Source organism: Protopterus annectens, chromosome 3.part0 (genome assembly GCF_019279795.1).
Source record: "Protopterus annectens isolate FY-2018-M chromosome 3.part0, PAN1.0, whole genome shotgun sequence".
In the NCBI taxonomy this organism is placed as follows: Eukaryota; Metazoa; Chordata; order Ceratodontiformes; family Protopteridae; genus Protopterus; species Protopterus annectens.
In genome coordinates this window covers 1,123,531,389-1,123,553,905 of record NC_056731.1, presented here as the reverse complement: position 1 = coordinate 1,123,553,905, position 22,517 = coordinate 1,123,531,389, and the positions used below count along the sequence as shown (strand labels likewise).

General features: G+C 40.0%; 1 protein-coding gene across 3 annotated transcripts in view; it reads left to right on the top strand.

Annotated features, from left to right (window-relative positions):
• The window catches only part of LAMA3 (laminin subunit alpha 3), a 2,187,360-nt gene that overhangs the window by 605,779 nt on the left and 1,559,064 nt on the right, over nt 1–22,517 (top strand). For all 3 annotated transcript variants that reach the window (XM_044065357.1, XM_044065355.1, XM_044065356.1), the window contains exon 4: nt 1,227–1,345. In XM_044065357.1, coding sequence (XP_043921292.1) covers nt 1,227–1,345 — 119 coding nt within the window. The remainder of the gene's footprint in view (nt 1–1,226; nt 1,346–22,517) is intronic.

Below are 22,517 nucleotides of genomic sequence, written 5' to 3'. Positions count from 1 at the left end.
GTCTGAGGTGGAGTATGTTTGTTTACCTCTTTCCAGAACTCTTTGGATGTGTTGATTAGGGAGTTTTGTGTTGATTTCATTAGTAGTTTTTGCCTCCTATTGGTTTGCTTTGAGAGGTTTCAGAGATGGACAAGGTTTTTTATTGTGTTTGTATTTGGGATGGCTTTCCAAAGAATGCTATGTTCCATCCCTGATGTTTGGTAAAGATTTCAGCGCATTAGTTACCTAGTCATTGTTTTGATTTAGTAAGGTCTAATAATTACTGAGAAGCTGGTGTCTTGCAGGTCTCCTACACTGCTGGAAAATAATTTTAGTTCTGGGTTGGCTTCATTTGCATTTAGAAAGTTGGACCAGTCTTGAGTGCTGAGGATAGATTTGAGGTTTTTTTTTTTCTTATTGGAGTCTGATTTGGTTCTAAAAAGAATCAGTTTTAGTGGGATCTTTTGATTCAGGAAATGTAATACAAAACTAATGGGGCAGTGGTCACTGAAAGACAGAGTATAGTTAGTTATTTCAAGGACTAGTGAGGGGTTGTTAATGATACTGAGGTCTGGGAGGGAGTGGTTGTTAGTTTTTAGATCTGAATGTGTGCTTTGTTAGTTTTTAGATCTGGATGTGTGCTTTGCTAGTTTTTAGATCTGGATGTGTGCTTTGTTAGTTTTTAGATCAGGATGTGTGCTTTGTTAGTTTTTAGATATGGGCATGTAGTTGTTGTGCAAGTTGCTGTGGGAAAGAGTAGACGTGACAGTTATTTTTAGGTCTGATAGTCTTTCTAATTATAATTTAGATTATGATTATTAACAGAATTATATGGTCCCACAAAATATTTTGAAATGGTCCCAGCAGCCCTGACCAGCAGGTTATCTCCAATACAAGTCTTGGAGGATCTCCAGTATATTGTTGTCTTTCGGCTTTTCCCGGTTAGGGGTTGCCACAGCGGAACTCTCCAGTATACAAACTTAATTTTGTATCACTTGTATGTCTAGCTTGGGATTCACGGCAGCTTAACATAAGCATTAAATAAGCAGCACAGTGATTCTCCATTGCTCCAGAATAAAGTGCTGTTGTATTCAAGCAGATATGCACCAGCAGTTGTTTTTTCCAAGCTCTCGTTGATATTTTGTCTATTCTCAAAATAGTTTGCTTTGACAGAAGATTTGTTTCAGAAGCTGCTTACTGTTTCTTAACTTCCACATATTATGTATTATATCAATTTTATACCCTAGATTTGAAAAGAGATTGCTTAGAAGTATTCCGAAAGAGGCCCGAGGCACGTATTATAAGAGATGATGATGTCATTTGTACTACAGAATATTCTCGTATTGTACCCCTGGAGAATGGTGAGGTAAGAAGTCTACTTTAAAGTTTTAATATTATTGCATCTCTTTTCCAAGAACTGTAGAGCTAAACTACCTGCCCTTCTCTATTCAGTAGTCTTTAAGACAGGTGTACACTGTGGTATGTGATTATAATTTATGGTATTTTCATGTGACACCTTATACCATTTTATGTACTCAAATACTGGCAAGCCTATGCTGTAGTAAACTACAATACAGTAGACTCCCTCTTATCTGTCCTTTTTTAACCAGCCTCTTCTTTAACCAGCCATCAGATTTCTGCTATAGCCCTAGCAAAAGACAACAGAGAAGAAGAACACCTCCACCTCCTTTGGGCCACGTAATGACAGACATTTGAGTTTTGTACTTCATATTCATTAGAAAAATGCATACTAATACAAATCCTGTTACTGTAGCTGATTTATAACCTATAAATACTATTTTGTATGCTTTTTCTGATTAACCAGCCATTCATTTATCCAGCCTAAGGTCCAGTCCCAGTGAGACCAGATAAGGGGGAGTCTACTGTACCATAGCAAGGGCAGGGTGAGAGCAGCAGCTACCCTTGGCACAAAGTGTTAAGGGGGCCTGATGGGGGGGGGGGGTCCATCATCCCGATTACTCTTTACTGCAGTACTGGCTTTTAAAAGCCAGTATTGCTTTTGTAGTCAAATCTGAGTGCTGTAGCACTCTGTATGTTGTCTAGACTGTAGCAACTGCTACATAAAGTGAAAGAAAATATTTTTAAAACTAAAATATGAGCTATGTAGCACTCTGTGCATTTATAGCAAGCAGCTTGCTACAGTTTAAAAATGAAAAGGATTTTTTAAACTAAACTGTGAGGAATGAGGGGCAGGGCACATGAAATGGACCTGAATGGCTGGGGGTGGGGTGGTTGGGAGGAGTGTCATGCATCTGGCCAGGTGGTCATGTGACTTTTTCTGTGTTTTAAAAGCTGTGTCAAAGAAATGTATGTCAGTTTGAAAAAATCGTATGTAGACGAAAGCGCTTAATGGTTTCTTGATTAAAGTGTTTCGGTTTGCTCATTTCTATGCATTTTGTTAGTTACAGTTTATTAGTGTGTTATTTTACCTTTGGATTACACCTGGATGGTGTGCCAGTAGAAGGAACAAACTATTTTTTTTTTTTGCTCTTTACTTCTTGAACAGCTAGGTTGGCCATGGGGAGGGTGGATTGGGTACTGTCCTCATGTCTGGAGGAACTATCCTGCAAGTTTTATAGAAGTCCTTTTTTTTTTGTTTGTTTGTGGGACCAGCACTGGGTACTCTTTCAGCCAGCTGTGCTTCTAGTAAAGTATTTATTTTTATTTATTTATTTACCTTTATATATTTTGTTAACTAGGTTTTGGGTAGGGCCAGTTTATACTGGTGGCATGAGAGAAATGCTCTGCACAGCCATAATAAAACAGTGGATTTTGATATCATATACATTGTTGCCTCACAGCAAGAGGTTCTCCTGTTCAATTCATGGCTGGAGTGCCTTCTGTGTGGAGTTTACATGTCCTCCCTGCTGTCGAGTGGCCTCTGAAAGACATGCGTGAATGGGCATGCCTTCGCTGAAGGTTGGGTGTCGGGCTGGCAACTCGGCACTATAAAAATCTAGTGCTAATCATTAGTGGACCGGAGTTCCACTGTGGCGACCCCTAACCGGGAAAAGCCAAAAAGACAAACAAGACAAACATACTTTTATTTATGAAGCATGCATTTGTATTCTGGACACCACTTAAAACTGCCTCTGGAAAAAAGCAGAAATGTAGCTGCCTTAACGATCCAGTTTAAAATAACTACTGTTTCACTTATAACAAGTTGCAGATCTAGTATTGCTTTCACTTATATCAAAGGATTTATCATAATCAAGATTACCTCCTGCATAATTTGTTCCACCAAATGAGGTTAACTGTTTGTACTTATTTAAGTATTGTATATTGTTTCCATCAATATAATCAGAGTAATTGTATGAGTATTAGGAATAGAACTGCATAACAAAATCTTTGTGTATTGCTATTATAATGGATGGGCTACAGGTTTTATCTCCTGTTCCATTGCTGTCAATATTTGAATGTAACTGCACCAGCATTATGAGTACGACTCCCAGGATAGGCTACATATGATACACTGCTTGTGTAATAACCAGCACCTGCCATCCAGAAAAGATCATACTGCACTGCTACAGATGATAACCACTCACTGCCCAGGATGTCACCCACCTCACACTGTGTTTGCTGCTTTGGAGTGCAACCTTACACGCACTCACATAATATTTTTGAAACTGGGGGTCAATGGTGACTCTCCATCACCTACTACCTCCTTCCAAGCATTACAATATGCTGCCCCAGTTAGTCAGAACTAAAACATGCATATTTTTGTATATGCCATTAAAATAAAACCACCTTTATATTTTGAACTGTAAAACAGTACTTTTCTTCCAAGTATGGTACACAGATAGGCTACATAAACCATTAAGATAATAAGTAAAACAGCAGCCGCAGTCATTTGCATGTTGAATAATAACATTATGCACTGGAATTAAGTACTTTTAATCATTTCTTTTTTTACTTGAAATAAGTAATTTAAAACATTTCTCTTCCGAGTAAATAACGTTTCTACAACAAATTGAAAATAAAATACACCAAAAGATGGGAAATGGTAAAAAAGAAGTTCTGCCATCTAAAACAGCAATTATTGTCTTTGCGCTAAAGATATACTGCACCCTTACTGTTTATGGCTTTTAAGTCCAAAATGAAATTTCAGAGTCCTTGCAGGCATTGCAGCTTGAGGTCTGGCTCCAAGGATATCATCTGGTAAGGAAAGCAATAACTCCTATAGTCAGCCAGTCCCTCTATAAGTCTTAAAACAAGATTTTGTGATGCTGTAGTTTGAGGTAAGACAATACTCTTCCTGTTTGCACAGTTATGTTCTTGGGGGTGGTGTTTGAACCAGTTCAAGAACCTAGTTAGTAATGTTAAACAAGATTGTTTGAGTGTACAGATTAGACTGGACAGGTATAAATAATCAAGAGTAATTATGTAAAGATCATGTTTTAGAGAAACACACTGCAGTGACTATAATAAACTGCTATAGCTTTGTTTATTGTATCTTTATCCCATCAATGGAAATCAGCTATGAATAATTCAGTCTCTGTTTTCTGTAATTTATAAATAGTTTGAGTGACTGGTCAAATTATAATTTAAACGTGAGGTTGCAGAACTAGTATCCCTTGTTTTTTTTTTTTTTACCTCATTAACCTTCACAGTTATTTTTTAATAATGCAGTTGTATGGCATTGCTTCAGATAAGCACTGCTAAAAGCTATGTTTTTTGACTGCCTATTCATTTTGACTGTTCATGTGCTGTTTGTTCAGTATAGCTCTGTAATGGTAAAAGAAAAAAATGTTATGAAAGTTAGAGGGTAATGAAGTCCACCTAGAAGATGCCATAAAGGAGAAGGCTGTTTCCACAGCTGTGGTAGTGTACCAAGGTTGTCTTTTATGAAGAGAGGAATGGATATTTGGGGTCACTTTGAGGATATGTACAAGAATGAGATGGTGAGGCTCTGACAAGAGCAGTTTGTGTACAAGGGTATGTACCAGTACGAGAGCTCTTGCTGGTCCTGTCAGCGTCCTGCTTCATTCACACCAATGTAGGAGTGATCCCATCTTAGAGACAGTGAAGCAAACCTATACATTTTAGACAAAAGTACTAAGGATGAGTTACTAATGCTGATGTTCATTGCGTTTCACTGTTGCAGTCATTAATCTTGGGTTATCCTGCTGGCAGGCTACCCGCAGTCGGCCTGAATTCCAAAGTCCTGGTCCGGCGTCGGTTGCTGTCACCTCTTCCCTGACGTCAGGGAGCCAGGGGTATAAAAGATGCAGCCGATGCCATTTTCTTCAGTCTTTCTTGCCGCGCGGTGCCCGAAGCAAAGGCAGTTCGTAAGTGCCGGTCGGCCGACTCCTGAGATTTTCAAATCCGAATTTCAGAACCGAAGTCTTCATTAAAGCTAAGTACCCCATTGGGGAAACTTTTTTCTTGCTCCAGACCGATGTCAGAAAAAGTTAACAATTGTATTTCTTGTGGGAAGCAAATACCTCATAAGGATTTTCACGCTTACTGTATTCCTTGCCTAGGCCCTGATCACAACGTTGCTAGTTGTCGGTTTTGTGCTAGATTTAACCAACGCACTATTAAGCCTCGGTTCGATTTTGCATTTCATTACCTTGGCCGAAGATTTAATTATATAATGCCATCAGAACAGCCGACGACCGGAGTTTACAAAAAATGTAAGGATAAGGAAAAGGATAGGCATCCGAGGTCCAAAACCGACGACGAGGCCTCCGTTAGGCCAGTCGCCGGTTCTCAGTGAGGAGCTTTCACAGCCCCTGGTGCCCGCTACCTCAGAGCCACAGGCCACTTCCGACTCCCACATGGAGATGACTGGGCCTCTGGATACTCAAGGTATTGGACACTCAGAAATCATTCCCTCAGATGGGTCTGGATCCGCTGAGCAGGCATCGGCTTCTGAGGGTGTCTTCAGACCTACACAGCTATATGTTAAACCATCTTCTGCTTCAAAGACAAAGACTAAAACAGCTCTAAAGACAAAGAAACAAGTACAGCATTCTCCTACCCAGACTTCCATGCCTAAAAAACAGATGCTTAAAATGGCCGAAGACCTAATTACTTTGATCAGGGGTTCCCATCCCCCTCCTGATATGAGGCCTAGGCAAGAGACAGAATATGATTTTTCTGATCAGGTTTCTATTTCTTCTGGTTCCTCTTCTGAACAGGATTATTCTATGCCTCCCTATGAGGACTCTGATGCTGACGAATCCATTCCTTCAGCCTCTCCTCCTGAGGATTATTCTTTTGGGGAAACCCTGCATACCATGAGGGAGCATTTCCACTGGGAGAGCCAAGATTACTCTGTATCTAAGAAAAGGCTCAGATACTTTCTGCTACTTCCTCAGCACAGGCCTCTTGCTATTCCACCTGTTCTAGACATTGTAGATGATGTATTTTCAGAGTCCGGCCTGTCCCCTCATTCTTTACCCCCTGCACCTGCTAAGCCAGACAGATACTACAGGGTCCCGGATTCTCATAAATTCCTATATAAAAACCCCACTGCTGACCCAGAAACTATTTCTCAGGGTCCCAAAGGGGTCAAAGCTTCCACTGCAAAAAACCCTGTCCCCTCTGATAGGGATTCTAGGTGACTGGACAGATGGGGGAAAAAAAGTTTACACTTCTGCCACCTTGGCTGCAAGGGCTTTAAATTGTCAGTTTCATATGCTTAAATAGCAGCAATACTTAATGTCACTGCTTAAACAGAAAATGTTGACAAATACTGAATGTTCAGAGAACAAAGAAATGCAGGATTTATTGCATGCAGCTGAACAAGTGGGAAAGCATACTTTGCAATGTGGTTATGGTTCACTGGAGGCCTCTTGCAGGGCCGCTGTTACAGGTTCTGTTATTAGAAGGCATGCTTGGTTAAAGGAACAGAATCTGCCTGATCATGTTAAAGCAAAATTATTAGATGCCCCATTACAGCATGATACTTTGTTTGGTGCTAAAGCAGAAGAGATGTTGAAGAAAATGGAGGATAAAGCAAAATCCATGCAGACAGTTTAGGATTTCTTACAGGTACAGCCACCCAGATTTAGCAGGAAATGGCCTTCTAAAAATTGGTCCTTTCCAGTGTCAGACAGACCACAAAGAGGCAGATACAGACGTCCCAGAGGCAGATCTCAGCCCCAAGGCTCATACAGATCTAAACAATGGGGTGCTCCTACCTCCAAAAGTGGAGAAGACAAATCACAACCTTACAGGAAACAGTCCCAATGACGTTCCTCTGCCAGATCCAAGCACTTTTCTTTTGACAGCCCCCTTAGGGGGAAAACTAGCACTTTTCTCATCAAATTGGCAAATGGTTACCCAAGACAAATGGGTCCTGAACATAGTGTCCCAAGGCTACATGTTCCATTTTCACACCCTACCAAGGGCAAAAGGTATGCCAGACCTGCCACACAATCAATGGGCAGAGGTGCAAAAGCAAATTACAGCCCTCATGGTCATGAGGGCCATTCAACAAGTACCACAACAAGAGCAGGGGCAAGGATTTTACTCCAGACTTTTCTTAGTGCCAAGAAAGGACAAAACATGGAGACCAGTACTGGATCTGTCTATACTAAACACGTTTCTGGAGGTTCCGAAATTCAAGATGTTGACTCTACAGCAACTACTGCCCATGCTGGGCAAGAAGGCTTGGCTCGTAACTTTGGACCTAAAAGAGGCACACCTGCATGTCCCAATCAGACAATCTTGCAGAAGATACCTCAGATTCATAGCTGGCTCAATGCACTACCAATTCTCTGCACTGCCCTTTGGCTTATCTACTGCGCCCAGGGTCTTCACAAAATGCCTGGCACCAGTAATTGCATTTTGAAGACAAAGAGGAATTCAAATATATCCCTACTTGGACGACTGCCTTATTAAAGCAGAGAACAAAGACATTCTTCTAAAGCATCTGGCATTTGTAAAAAGATTACTAATTTGCCTAGGGTACACAGTAAACGAAAAGAAATCAAAACTAGTACCCTCTCAAGAGATAATATTCCTGGGTGCAAGCTTAAATACAACTGCCCAGATGGCTTATCTCATGCCAGACAAACAAAAGCAACTGACTTCTTACTTCAAAAAATTGGCAACAAAGACCCAGTTATCTGCAAGGAAAATCCTGCAGGCCTTGAGTTTCATGGCATCCTGCATTCTACTAATTCCATATGCCAGACTGCATATGAGGAAACTACAATGGTATCTAAAAAGTGTTTGGACTCAGCATTGCTATAGTCTGGAGACAGTAATTACCCTCATTCCCTGCCTGCAACAGGAGTTTCGATGGTAGGCAGAGGCCTGTCACCACAAGAAGGGTCTGCCATTCACTTTACCCACAGCCAAACAGACACTAACAACGGATGCATCAGATTATGCCTGGGGGGCCCATATAGCAGGAAAATGTATTCAGGGCACATGGCCTGCAAGCCAGATGCATCTTCACATCAATCAAAAAGAGATGCTAGCTGTTCAGAATGCCCTGACAGCTTTCAAGGTTCTACTTCATCCAGGACAGCTACTGATAAAGACAGACAATATTACGGTCATGTGGTACATAAACAAGCAGGGAGGTACACATTCCTACCCCCTCTGCAGACAAGCAATGACCTTATGGGACACAGCATTGCCTTATCAAGTTCACCTGCAAGCACAATTCCTGCCAGGAAAAACAAATACTCTGGCAGACGAACTAAGCAGAAACCTCATGGATCCCCAAGAGTGGAAACTGGATCCACAAGACTTCAGCATGATAACAAGGAAATGGGGATGCCCAGACATAGATCTATTTGCTTCCCCTCACAACTGCCAATTACAGAGATTTTGCACAAGGATTTATCACAAACAAGCATGGAGAGTGGACGCCCTATCCTTCAGCTGGAAAAAACTAACAGTATATGCCTTTCCTCCACTGCCTCTCCTTCCCAGGGTACTCCTAAAGGTCAGACAAGAGAAGCCAAAAATGATACTGATTGCACCAGACTGGCCACGCCAGCACTGGTACCCAATCATAAAGAGCTTTTCTCAAGGTCCAGCATGGATATTGCCTCAAACTTCTCATTTGCTGACCCAACAAAACAATCAGATCCTGCACAGCCAACTCAGGACCTTAAATCTGGCAGCATGGCGGATAATGTAGCCATTCAGAACACTTCTCTTTCAAAAGCTGTAAGGGATGTTATCTTGGAGGCCAGGAGGCCCAGTACCAGAAAATCTTATGCAGAAAAATGGAAGAGATTCTGTGCTTGGAACCAGGAACAGGGCATTGACACATATGTACCAAATATCCCTCAGATTTTACAATACCTAACTGAGATGCTGGACAAAGGCCTTTCTTTTTCATCAATTAAGATTCATGCCTCTGCCATTCCTGCCCATTACAATACGGAACCACCTATCTTTTCCTCATCCTTTAATAAGGCAGTACCTCAGAGGGGCCAAAAACATCAGGCCTCCAAGGAGAGCACCAATTCCGGCATGGGACCTCAATTATGTCTTGGAAAAACTCACACTGCCTCCTTTTGAGCCAGCCTCAACAGCGGATATAAAATTCTTATCCTGGAAAACAGCTCTGCTCCTAGCAATAATCTCTGCAAGACGAGTCTCAGAGTTACAAGCACTCATGGCTGTGGAACTTTTTATCATTTTTCATCCAGACAGGGTTTCTCTGAGGACAAACCCAACATTTATGCCTAAGGTGGTGTCCAGTGTGGCCCTCAACCAAACCATTCACTTGCCTACCTTTTATCCAAATCCACAGAACAAGGGTGAGAAAATTCTGCATTCTTTGGACATACACAGGCAGCTACACTTCTACTTGGACAGAACTAAAGCTTTCAGAAAGGCTGAGCAACTTTTAGTGTCATATGCTGCAGGATCACAAGGAAAGGCTATCTCAAAACAGACTATTTCTAAATGGATAGGCCATTGCATCCATTTCTGCTATTCTCAGCATGGCAAATCAGTGCCTAAGGGCATTAGGCCTCATTCTACCAGAGCAGCAGCCACTTCAGCAGCCTTCCTCAGAGGAGTACCAACTAAAGACATCTTAGAGGCTGCAACTTGGAGTTCAGTGCACACTTTTACAAAGCACTACCACTTACCTCTTTACTCTAAATCCAGAGCAGGCTTTGCCACTGCAGTTCTGCAGGGCCTCCTAGCCTCTCCTAATCCTATTTAGCCCAGCCACCCATCTTCAGCTTTGGGATTCAACCCAAGAGTAATGACTGCAACAGTGAAACACAATGAACATAGTACAGTTGTGTACCTACCATAAATGTAGATGTTCGAGTGTATTCACTGTTGCAGTCCAGGTTACCCTCCCACCGTCCCCCTTTCTTTTGCTGGGGTTTATCTGTACTTCTCTATTCTATACAACCTATGTGGTATATTTGCTTGTAGATGAAGGAAATGTTTCTTTACTGGCTGCATGTATGTTTATTGGCATAATATATTTAGCCTTCCCTTTTGGGGGCACCTGACATCTGCGGCAAGAAAAACTGAAGAAAATGGCGTCGGCTGCATCTTTTATACCCCTGGCGCACTGACGTTAGGGAAGAGGCGACAGCAACCGACGCTGGACCAGGACTTTGGAATTCAGGCCGACTGCGGGTAGCCTGTTAGCAGGATAACCCAAGAGTAATAACTGCAACAGTGAATACACTCGAACATCTACATTTATGGTAGGTACACAACTGTACTTTTTCTGTTTTAGCCATCAATTTTATGCTGAATTATTATCCTAGTTGAACATGGAAATATTAATCCACCTGAAAAAGTTGGACTATCTGTGATTGTAGCAGTAGCAACACTTCAAAAGCAAATGCACGCAGTGCCATTTTTCTGAACATTTTTAAAAGTGCAATAAAAACATATTTTCAGATATACAGTTTCAGTAGTGATCAAGAAATGAATTGTTATGTCTGTTCATTGTATTTTCATGGGTACTTATCAGCTGGTGGCTAATTTCTGTAGAACAGACTCACGGTCCTTTATTGTATGACTTAGCTAAGGGCATAGACTCGGGTAATATCTTCTAACTGAAAGATCCACTTATGTTGTAGGCAAAGTCCCTCATTTCAGATATCTTTCTTTGTGTCCCATCTCTTATCAAACTAACATTGTGCACATAAGACTATATAATATTTAATGTAACCTGTATAAGTCTTAAAACTTTAATATCATAATCTACACATGCATTTATGTCATTTTCACATGTTCATTGTATTTATTAACATTAAAAGTTAAAAAATATGAGGTTACCATATTTAGAGCTACAGAATAGCTTTGCACAAAGTTATTTACATGATTTTTTTCCTGTGTCCTCGAGGCTTAAGTTACATGTTGCCTTCACAGGGACTCTATGTACATCTTGGAGGTCCACCTTGTTGTCTACATCTCGTTCAGGATACATTAGGGATCTATGAAAGTAAACCTAGAGACACAAACTTTCTATTAGCAGTAAATAATAGTTTTTATTCAGGGACTGATTTTAATTTAAAATGTATAATTATGAATTGTTCTAGACCTACACGTAATATGTGAATAGCTCATCTCCCCTATGGGCATGCTTAGAGCTGGCAGTTGTGTATGGTATTACAACACTTGTAGTCACTTGCAGCCCCATAAACACTTCCCAAACTCCTTAGCTGATGACATTCTCATGTCACATTTCAGTTGGCGCAGTTTCAGCTGGGTGGATGACCAGGACTGTGTACAATTTGGATTAAGTGTGCATTTTTGGAGATCCTAGAGGTGAGAAGCTGGTGAGAAATTGTCACTTTGAGATATACAAATTGGTTGGGGGAGGCAGCTTCATTCTTGATTGGTACAGTTTGTAAAAGATCTGCATACAGTGTTTTTTTCATGTGTGTGCATAGGTGCTGGAAGCTGTTGAAGACTGGGAGGGGGGCGAAGGGTGAGAGGGGCACTTAGTTATCTAAAAAGGGCAATTTTTTTAAAATTATTTACTACCACAACATAGGTTCACTTGGAGGACATTTTAAGCTTAGCCAATTCCCATTTGGTGGTTGAATTAACATTTCCTAATTGGTCTTACCTATCCCATGGCTGATAATTTTATATTAGCCCTAGTGAGAATAACTGTGATCATACCATAGATAATTTGAGGGGGCCCATATAAGGGATGCAACATTTAAAACTGCCTCTATCCATTAATGGCACAAGGGGCAATCCTGGAGTACATTTTCCATTACCCATCCTTAGATCCAAGTTGCATTTGAATATGGACAGGGATGAGCTTTGTTTTACTTAAATGGATAGTCTGTTCTGCAACAGTGGTAGCCTCTGTGATATATAGCCATCTCTCCACAATATTCAGTTTAGATACTTGGACTAAGTATTTCTGATGCCATTTGACTTACTGATATTCAGTGGGTTCGGCTGTATTAGGTCGGAGGATGCCTTGTATGCCAGACACGTCACTTCTAAGCACTCTGAAGGATACTGAGTACAGTAAACTCTCAGTTAACCAGAACCCATAGGGATTGGTAGATGCTGGATAACTGTAGTTTATGATTGCTTGAGAGTTACTGTTAATAATATGCCTGACTAATACTGTAGCTATACTATTTTTTTGGTTTGACTTGTTCTTAGGGAGAGAGGAAATGTATTCCTGGCTTCCTTTTTAAAAACTCTAAAATTCTAAAAATGTAAGGTATGTTTCTGTGGGGGGGCAGAAAAATCATACTGTATTTCTTCGATTATTTTTTTCTTGTTGCTTGAGAGTTCTGGTTGCTTGAGTTCCAGTTAACTGAGAGTTTACTGTATAGTGCTAAATCTTTGGGATGGTCCATGCAAGACCTATTGTTTAGGACCTTTATCCTTTTAGTAAGGTATCTCTGTGGATAGTCCAATTGTTGCATGGGGCTGGACAGATACATGCCAAAGTGGGCATTATACAAAATAACTGACCTAATGAGGGCTTTGTAAAGGGGGACAATAACATCTCTAGATCTAGTCACAATCAATTTGTTTATAAGCTGTACAATATAGAAAGACTTTCTTATGACTCTGGGGCACATGTTGCTCAAAAGTTAGATCACTGTACACACAAGTTCCCAAATGCCAAACAACTGGGTAAGTTCTCCAAGGGCATTGTCATGAATGTCACCAGTTATTGTTTGGGACAAACCTTGCTGCATTATGGTTACATCATTTGAGGATTCAGTAACTGCTACTAGCTTGCAGTCATTTCAAACTTAGTCGGCCAAAACCCTTTGGTATTTCCTTTTACTTTTGAGGATATGTATACCAAACAGAGAAACTCTCAGCACCAAACCCTAGGGGACTCCATTGGTGACCAATCTCTTCCCCTATTTTGATCTCCTGCATCCTGTAATCAAGTTGGCAATGCAAGTGTTTGCTCCTACATTATTCATCTTTTGTACGACACCTGAGTAGGGGATTATGTCAAAGGGCTTGGCTAGGTCAAGGTAATGTGGTTTGAACTGTTTTACCTTCATCCATTGCTTTGGTAACGAGAGTAAAGCTTAATATTTGCCCATGATTTTGAGCCTTTCACACTTTCCTCTGGGCTGTTTTCAAACCACAGGCTCCTTACACATTTTTAGGGCCATGTATACATGTATGTGTTCTTTGGCTCACCTTCCTGATTGTATTAAATTATATTCCTTGTATAATAAAGCACCACTTGTTGGAATGTGTTTTAAATTTGTAGTTTTAAACAATCTTTTAATAAGCAATGAAACAAAATGTATGAACCAATAGCTACCCATTTCTGAAATTTTCAACCATAAAAGGCCACTCATGACTTCTGTCATTACATGCTCCATACATACAATCTCTGCAGAAGTAAAATCTGAATTCCACATTAAAGAAATTTGTAACTAATGAAGAGGTTGGTTACTGGCAAACAACTTTACATATCAATGTTTTATCTACAAATTCTGTATCTGCTTCCCTTGAAGAATTAATTGCCTATATTACATTAAAAAATTGGTAAGTTGGTAATATTGCAATAGGAAATGACTAACAAGTTCATAATCATTAGGCATCTCGTACAAAGGACATACTCAGGAGAGTAGAACCCCTATCCCCCTTATAATGCACCAAATCAACAACCATATGGGCACTGCAAAGTCAGCACTCCATCTACATGATGTGGGAGTAGAATCCACACCAAATGCAATTATGCTACTAACACTGCTTTCAGATTCTACAACACAGTGTGCCATTTAATAAACAAAAAACAGCTGGTTGCACATTGAAAACATTTACACTTGTTAGAGTGGTATGTCTCACATAGCAATACACAAACACATACCCACTCTCTCACGGACCAGCACACACATACCTTCTCTTTCAAACAGCAACTACCAACTAGTTTAAATTCCACACACTCCTACTCTGTCATACAACACACACACACACACACACACACACACACACACACGCACACACGCACGCACACACGCACACGCACGCACACGCACACGCACACACACGCACACACACACACACACACACACACACACACACACACACACACACACACACACACACATGCAACTTCTCTCTCATGCTATATTTGGTTTACCTCACAATCAAAACACATGGTACTTGAATAGCTATCCATGAGTATACTCTTTGACCTCCTCACCTTTGCCTTTTTCAAACAGATCTAGGGAAATACGTCTGTGCTGTTATTAGTCAATGCACAACATAAAACATCTACTGCAAAACACCTCTTTATATTTGTATAACAACTTTGGAAGTCATACATGATAAACCTTGAAGGAGGGAAAGTAAACAACTCAAGGAGAATAACAAAAGTATGAAACCAATAAGGAGGGAAAGCCGATGAAGTCTAAGCAATAGAAAGTATGAATCAAGTCATTTAGGAAACTGTAATATGCATTAACCACATTTATTTATAGGATATGCAATATGCTGAAGAACTCCACTGGTCAATGGACCCTCTTCAGCCATTCAGTTATAACCAGCGCTAAAAGCAAACAGTGACGCAGATGAAACATTTTACATAGATGCTGGGTAGTACTAATCTATTACTCCACCTTGATTATGACTACCAACCAAGAATTCAAAAAAATCAATTAAGCCCTCAGGCAGAAGATAATTAACTTTGGTTAAAATGAAATGTACTCAATATTTTCTTTTTTTGCTTATATTATAGAGAAGGTAATGTATAAACATTAGCCGCAATCCATCATCTGAGTGCACTACTCATACAGAACAGAAATGCGTTGTAATATTAATCCACTTAATACAATATCATACAGTGTACACTAGAGCACAAAGCCTTCCTTACCTCATAATGCATATACAGAAACTTTTAGACAACTGGTAAGGATGCCTGTGTAATGTGCAAATTACACTTATTATGAAATGTTTGTTTCTCCATTTATTTACTGCAGGTGTCAAGTTTAGTTTACCCCATATCATACAACCTAGCAGTCTGCTGGCACATTTCTAATTCTTCAAAAAAAATCCTGCTGATGGAAATTGCTTTAGTCTAATAACTTTCTAAGTGATGTTGATGATAAACCTGTCGCTAATGATATCACGCTCCCATTATCTAGTCTGTCGCTAATGATATCACGCTCCCATTATCTAGTCTGTCGCTAATGATATCACGCTCCCATTATCTAGTCTGTCGCTAATGATATCACGCTCCCATTATCTAGTCACAAGTGTGAGACACTGCAGAAACGGCAATGACTTCTCAGGAAACTTAAACACCAAATTAATGAAGTTTTTATTTACTGGGGAATGCCTGAAGAAAAGTCCAGCATTTGATTTGATCTTATCCTGGAGGTAACTTTTAATAACATCCATATGCCTTTGCGTTCAGTGCGCAACGCCCTTCTTTGTAAAATATGCCTCTACACCACCTTTCATACGCAGGGGAAATGCTAACAACTGCATATGGACAGTTCGAAAAAAAGATGAATAACAATGCCAAGGGAATAAAAGTGCCTATGCAACTAGAAAAAATGAAAGGTTAGCTCCATAAATTCCCAGTTTGAGTACAAAGTTAACCAGTCTCAATGCAGTCTGAACATTAACAAAAAGAGGTCCACCCACGTCAATATACAATGCAAAAGATCAGCTGTCCTTACCGAGAATGGACAGCAAAATATATCAACTCGAGCTAAGTAAGATCAACTCTCTCCTTACTGTGGCAGCAGCAATGAAAAACTCTCCCAAAACATACAGCGTTGACTCCTGTACTTTAACTTTCACGTGCGCTTTTGTGTTTAAATGTTAGTGTCATACACATGCATGTGTCCTCCGTTGGGTCCTCCTTAAAGAAAAATGCTTCATTAATTTTTCCCCAAGAGACAGATCTTACTGCTGTAAAAATGTGTGTGTGTGTGTGTGTGTGTGGGGGGCACTCCCTCCCCCTCGCTCTATGGTTCTGGCGCCCCTGTGTGTGTGGTGTACAGATCTCCATGCAGACAGACTTTCATTGAGTATGTTGAGTTCTTGACTCTCAGGATTGATGGCATACCACAGATTAGAGTTAGAGATTCCAGTTGAATGTTGCACAAAAATGAAATCAGGGGGTATGCTGCTTCCTTACTGAGCTTCTGTACTGAGATGGGTATGGTGGACTAGCTTTTGCATAGTGAGCAGTTTTAATACACATGCGGATTGCAGGAACATTGCCTAGGGTTTATGTTTGGTAGTCATTTGTTCTAGTACAAGATAGATTTATGATGCTCCCAGAATGACTCCTACCATCACTGAGACGGTGAAACTGAAAAATTAAAACATAACTTCTCAAGCTAAATGAAGATATAGGAAGTGTGGAAGGGTGTGGCCATTATAGGTAATCAGATGTGTGCAAATGGCATTTCCTTAGAAATAGTCATATAGATAAATACAAAAATCTTCCATTATGTAGAAAATTGAGATTAGTTCAATTTATCTGTGTAGTTTTTGCAGTTCTCAGCAGATACTGAATAATGGAATACTCCAGAGAAGGCAAATATTAATGGTTATAAACATTTCCTCAGAAGGTTATTGGCTAGGGCAGAAGATTAACAAAAATGAGACAGGGATTTGGGATTAATTGTGTTTTTAATCCTACTTCTTTTCAAATGAGCATTTGCTGGTATATATGTTTGATAATTTGGTCCTATAATATGTTCAGTCAGATGGCTCACTCAGTAGATATATTGCTGATAGTAATTATAATTATCTTTCTCCTGGCAATGGAGGAGCCAGGCAGGGAGAGGAAGGAATGAAGGGGCAGGGCCTAATCACCTCTTCCAGGAGGAGGAATGCATTCATTCCGGGGTGTACAAAGCAGTGCAGTTCCTAGGGTAACTTCGTGTGCTGTGGAAAGGGTGCTTGGAGAACTCTCCATGTGTATGTGAGAAAACCATTATGTAGTCAGTCCATTGCATGTTCATTCCCCAGGGCTTTGACAGGTTCATGCAGAGATTAGGACACAGAGAGGCAGAAAATGCTTGAAACACCCCAATAGCTGTTTGGCTCCTCCATGTTGAACCATACTCCAGTTACAGGGAATGAATGGACCAATCAACTATGAGTGGGCTGATAATAAGCAGGCACTGGTGGTAAACAGTGCAAAATATATCTTTATATCCAGTATATAGCAGCATCCAAAACCCTCCTGGACAGGGGCAGTCATCACTAAATGCAATCTTGATTATTGATCAGCATTTTTATGGTATTACATTGGGATGAAATGGCTAGGCTTAAAATGGCCTCTGGGTCGATAGCCTAGTAATCTGAGTGTTGCCATTAAGATTTTTGACATAGCTATAGAATGCTTTGTGTTTGTCTTTAGAATCAGTGGCAATTTTGTTTTCGTAACTAGCTTTGGAGGATTTTATGAGGGATCTCAGCTTCTTACTGAGGCTGACCAGGGAGTTCCTCCAATCATGGGATTTTACTCTTTTTTGCAACAGTTTCTTTCTTCTGTTGTAGAGTTTGCTTATGGCAGGGCACTACCAGATTGGCTTCTTTTTTTTGGAGGATAGCATCTTGGTTCTGTTAGGGATTGCACGATCCATGCACTCGTGTAAGTCCTTGTAAAGTGCATTTGTGTAGGATTCAGCAGTCATACCCTTATTGTCCATCTGCATGGGTGTCGTGAAGTTTGCCACTTCTGTATTAAGAAGCGTGAAGTTGGCTTTGGAGAAATTTTTTTACAGTGGTTTCCCTAATGGGGGGTGGGGGAAGGATTAGCTTCTGGTTGGATCTGACCAATGAGGAACTGACCTCTGGTGTGGAACACTGGTTGCCCATAATGACCAGGTCTAGGATATTGCTGCCCCTGGTGGGATGTGGATAAGTTGATCCAAGGCGTTGGAATTTATGAATTCCAGAAAACATTGAGCAAAAGAGTTGGTACATGAGTAATTTTCCCAGTTAATGGTGGGGTAGTTGAAATCACCCATTATTAGGGTGTTAGGTTGTACCCTAATATTTTCCAGTGTATCAAGAAATGACGAGTGGGAATCCTGGGGCATGGTGGGGGATCTGTAGCAAGCTACAATTTGGATTGCGGTCTTGCCCAGAGTTAGTTGCACTTGGATAATCTCGGATGCATTATGCTGAGCAACTAGCCCGGAGGTGTGGATGTCCTTAATGAATATGGACCCACCTCTGCCTTTAGTGTTTCGATCCAGGTTAGGTGGCCAAAAGGTGTGATATGAATTATAACCTGGTAATGCAGGGGTGCTCTCTGGAGCCTTGAACCAGGTCTCTGTCACTGCACAGATGTCAATGTTCTCCATTTTAAGGAATGCCTTGAGAGAGTGCATTTTGAGGTTTAGACTTCTAGCATTGAATAGTATTACCCTCAGATTTTGCTTGCTTGTACCTGTTATGGTGGTGAATTTGTCATTTGAACCTTGCCTAAGAAAGGCACTATAGGGGTAGCAAGAGCCTTAGCCAGCATCCGGAATCCCAAGGGCGATAGATGCAGGCCATCTCTGGCAAAGCATTGTGGTCTGTTGATCATGTCATCCCAGGCAGACAGATACTGGATCCCATTAGAATGACACCAGAAGCTTAGCCAATTGTTGCATTTAACTGAAGGTTTTGATATGCACCCAGCAACTATTTCAGATCATGTGCCAATAATATCTAAAAAAAAAACACGGTAATGAAATAATGAAATAAAAATGAGACACTGGCACTTTACCACCTATCTGTTGAAAAGAGAGGAATTTAAGGAATGGGTTGTGGAAATTATTCAGGAGCTATTAGAAAAAAATAGAAATTTCTTCTAAAAATATAGCTAGGGAGTGGGTTAAAATAAAAGTGGAGTTTAAAAATAGGGTGAAAATAAAAGAAAGGGAGATATGGTTAAGAAATAACAAGAATTATTTAAAGTATTACAAAACAGGGTGAAATCCCACAGAACAAGAAGAAGAACAACTGCAGAATGCTAAGCAGAAAATAAGGTAGTAACTCGATAATATGTATGAGCTTAGAAAGATTGCTGTTAAGCAACTGTTTTTTGATAACTCTAGAGCATAAAAACTTTTAGCACAACGACTCAGGCAACAGAACATAGAAAGATAATATTTCAGAAATTCTATGAAAGTCTATATAAAGCCAGGAGATATGGAAAGCAGGAAAAGATACAAATGGAAATTTTTATGGAAGAATTAAATATAGCAAGGATAGAGCCAGGTGAGCCTCAATTACTAGCAGTTAGGATAGGAGGAGATGAAAGAAAAACGGTGATGTGTAACCAATATACAGGAAAGTCCCCAGGAATAGATGGTATTCCTGTAGAAGTTTGGAAGCTAGAAGGGGAAAAAACTGATAAAAATCCAGAAGGTTTTGTTTAACAGTATTTTAAGAGGAGAAGTACATATATTCACAATACATATATTCTGAAAAAAGCTGTGGTAGCTGTAATACCTAAAGAGGGTAAAGATCCATCAGATCCATCTTCATAAAGGACCATTTCAGTACTAAACCATGATTATAATGTGTTTACATCTATAGTGGCTAAAAGGATGGCAACATTTATGCCAAAATTGATAACTATGGATCAGTGTGGTTTTGTGGAGGGGAGGCAACAGTAATAGAACACTGATGATCCAGAGGGAAGCAGAATGTAAAAAATACCACTTCTGTTGGTGAGTCTTGATGTAGAGAAAACACTTGACAGAGGAAGCTGGGAGTTTATGAGCAGAGCAATGGAAGCATTTGCATTCCCTGATAAAATGATCAGGTTGATTAGGAGACTATATGAGGGATCAGAGGCAAAAATTAAAGTGGTTGGGTTCCTCTGTGATAATTTCTGCTTGAACAGAGGAACCACACAGGGGTGTCCTCTCTCCCCTTTGTTATTTGCATTATATTTAGAACCATTCACAAAAAATAAGGGACTCAGAAATCCAAGGATATAATTGATCCTGTAGTCATATGCAAATGTTATTATTATGGCTCTATTTGCAGATGATATTATTTTATATCTGACAATCCGCGGTGGTGGTGCTGTGGTAGCGTTGTCGCCTCACAGTAAGATGCTGTCCAGTTCGATTCTCAGCTAGAGCGTCTTCTGCGTGGAGACATGCGTGAATGGGCGTACCTTAGTTGAAGGTTGTGCGTCAGGCCTGGCAAGCCGGTATGCAAAAATCAACTGCCAATCATTAGCGGACCGGAGTTCCGCTGTGGCGACCCCTAACCGGTAAAAGCCGAAAGACACAAACAATTATTTTATATCTGACAAAATCAGAAAGGGACATTACAGTGTTGTGGAACATTTTAAGACAGTTTCATATCTTTTCAGGATATAAAATTAATGAAGCTAAAACAAAGGCAATAATGGTAAATTATGTACCCACACACGAATTGGTTCAGCAATATCCATATTTATGGGGACATGATAAAATGGAGTATTTAGGAGGTTTACCTTCATTGGAATGAAATAAAAATGGTGAGTGTTAATTTAGTTGACTGTATACATCGAAATTTAGAATGTGAACGCATCAAAATGTCGAAAATGAGTTAGTGGAATCCTTTTTTCGACCATTTTCAAACACCACCAAGTAAGTGTAACTGCAGTGCTTCTCAGGACATTCCTTGCAAGTTAAACTGTGAGATCTCGGAGTTAGTATATTTAAGTAGGGGGTGTGGGGGGTGCAGCCCCCCACATGAGGGGTGCAGGGGGGGCTTTCCCCCCTGCAAAACAGTGTCATAGTAGTAAAAAACGAAAAAAGAACCACGTCCAAAGCACAAGGCAGAAAGTTTAATCCAAGATACATACAAATTCACTTGCTAAACGCTTTCACCATTACACATGGCATCTTCAGTTTAAGTGAAAGTCAACCATACCACACATTAAATACCCAAGCAGTCACATCAACATCCAATAGAAAAATACATGAATAAATAATTATTAAATTACTTTAGAACACTGAATATATCCACGCACAATGAAAAATACTGCCCAACCTTATTATTGTAAAAACTTATGTTATGAATAACATCTTATCCACAATATATACACTTATAATTCACCATCCATTAAGACAAGAACTTATAAAGTAAAAAATAAAATGAATAAAATAACAATAATAATGTCGATAGTAATATTAATAATGTATATTGGGATATATAAATACTTTATAACCCACTATTTACACTATATCCCATTAGCCCTGTTTTAAAACAGGTTTTAGGGAAATATATTCATTCAAACTTGGTGGGGTTGTTGCGTCCAAGATTATTTGCCATTTATATTCAGTGTTCTAAACTAATTTAATAATTATTTATTCATGTATTTTTCTATTGGATGTTGATGTGACTGCTTGGGTATTTAATGTGTGGTATGGTTGACTTTCACTTACTCTGAAGATGCCATGTGTAATGGTGAAACACTTAGCAAGTGAATTTGTATGTATGTTGGATCAAACTTTCTGCCTTGTGCTTTGGACGTGGTTCTTTTTTTGTTTTTTATTAATTCTGTACCCTGTGGGTATTTACTTTGTGGTTTTCGTTTCATTTTTTGGAACCCGACTTCAGTTGTTTTGGACTGTTTACATATTTTATCTTTGTTTTTTGCACTCATGGAAGCAGCCATTGTAGAGTTAACAGCTGCAGTCAGGAGACTGATGTCACTCCTGACTGATCGAGAGGTTCCACGCACTATTCCAGCGACTCTTACGGACACGCGTCGAGTTGTTCACTTTGCATTCGCCACTCGCGCCCAATGGAGGTAACAATGAAACGGTTGTTGGGAATGGCAATTCCACTGTTGCGAGAGGTGAAAACCATGGAGTCAGCAACAGTCAAGCGCCGGGTGAGCAAGGTGAAAACCGATTATCTGGCAACAACCAGGACACAGACGCGAGAGGCGAAAAACGTCTCTGTAATGGTAGCAACAATGTTGGTGATGATTTTAAATGGTGGTTTCAAGGTCCCATTTTTGACTTTACTACTTTGAAGGAAGGTAAAGCTTTGGAACTTACTGTCAAACAACAATTAGAAGTGTTTGGGACTAAATGTAGAAAATATAGGGCGTTGCAGTTGGACAATGCATTTTTGGCTAA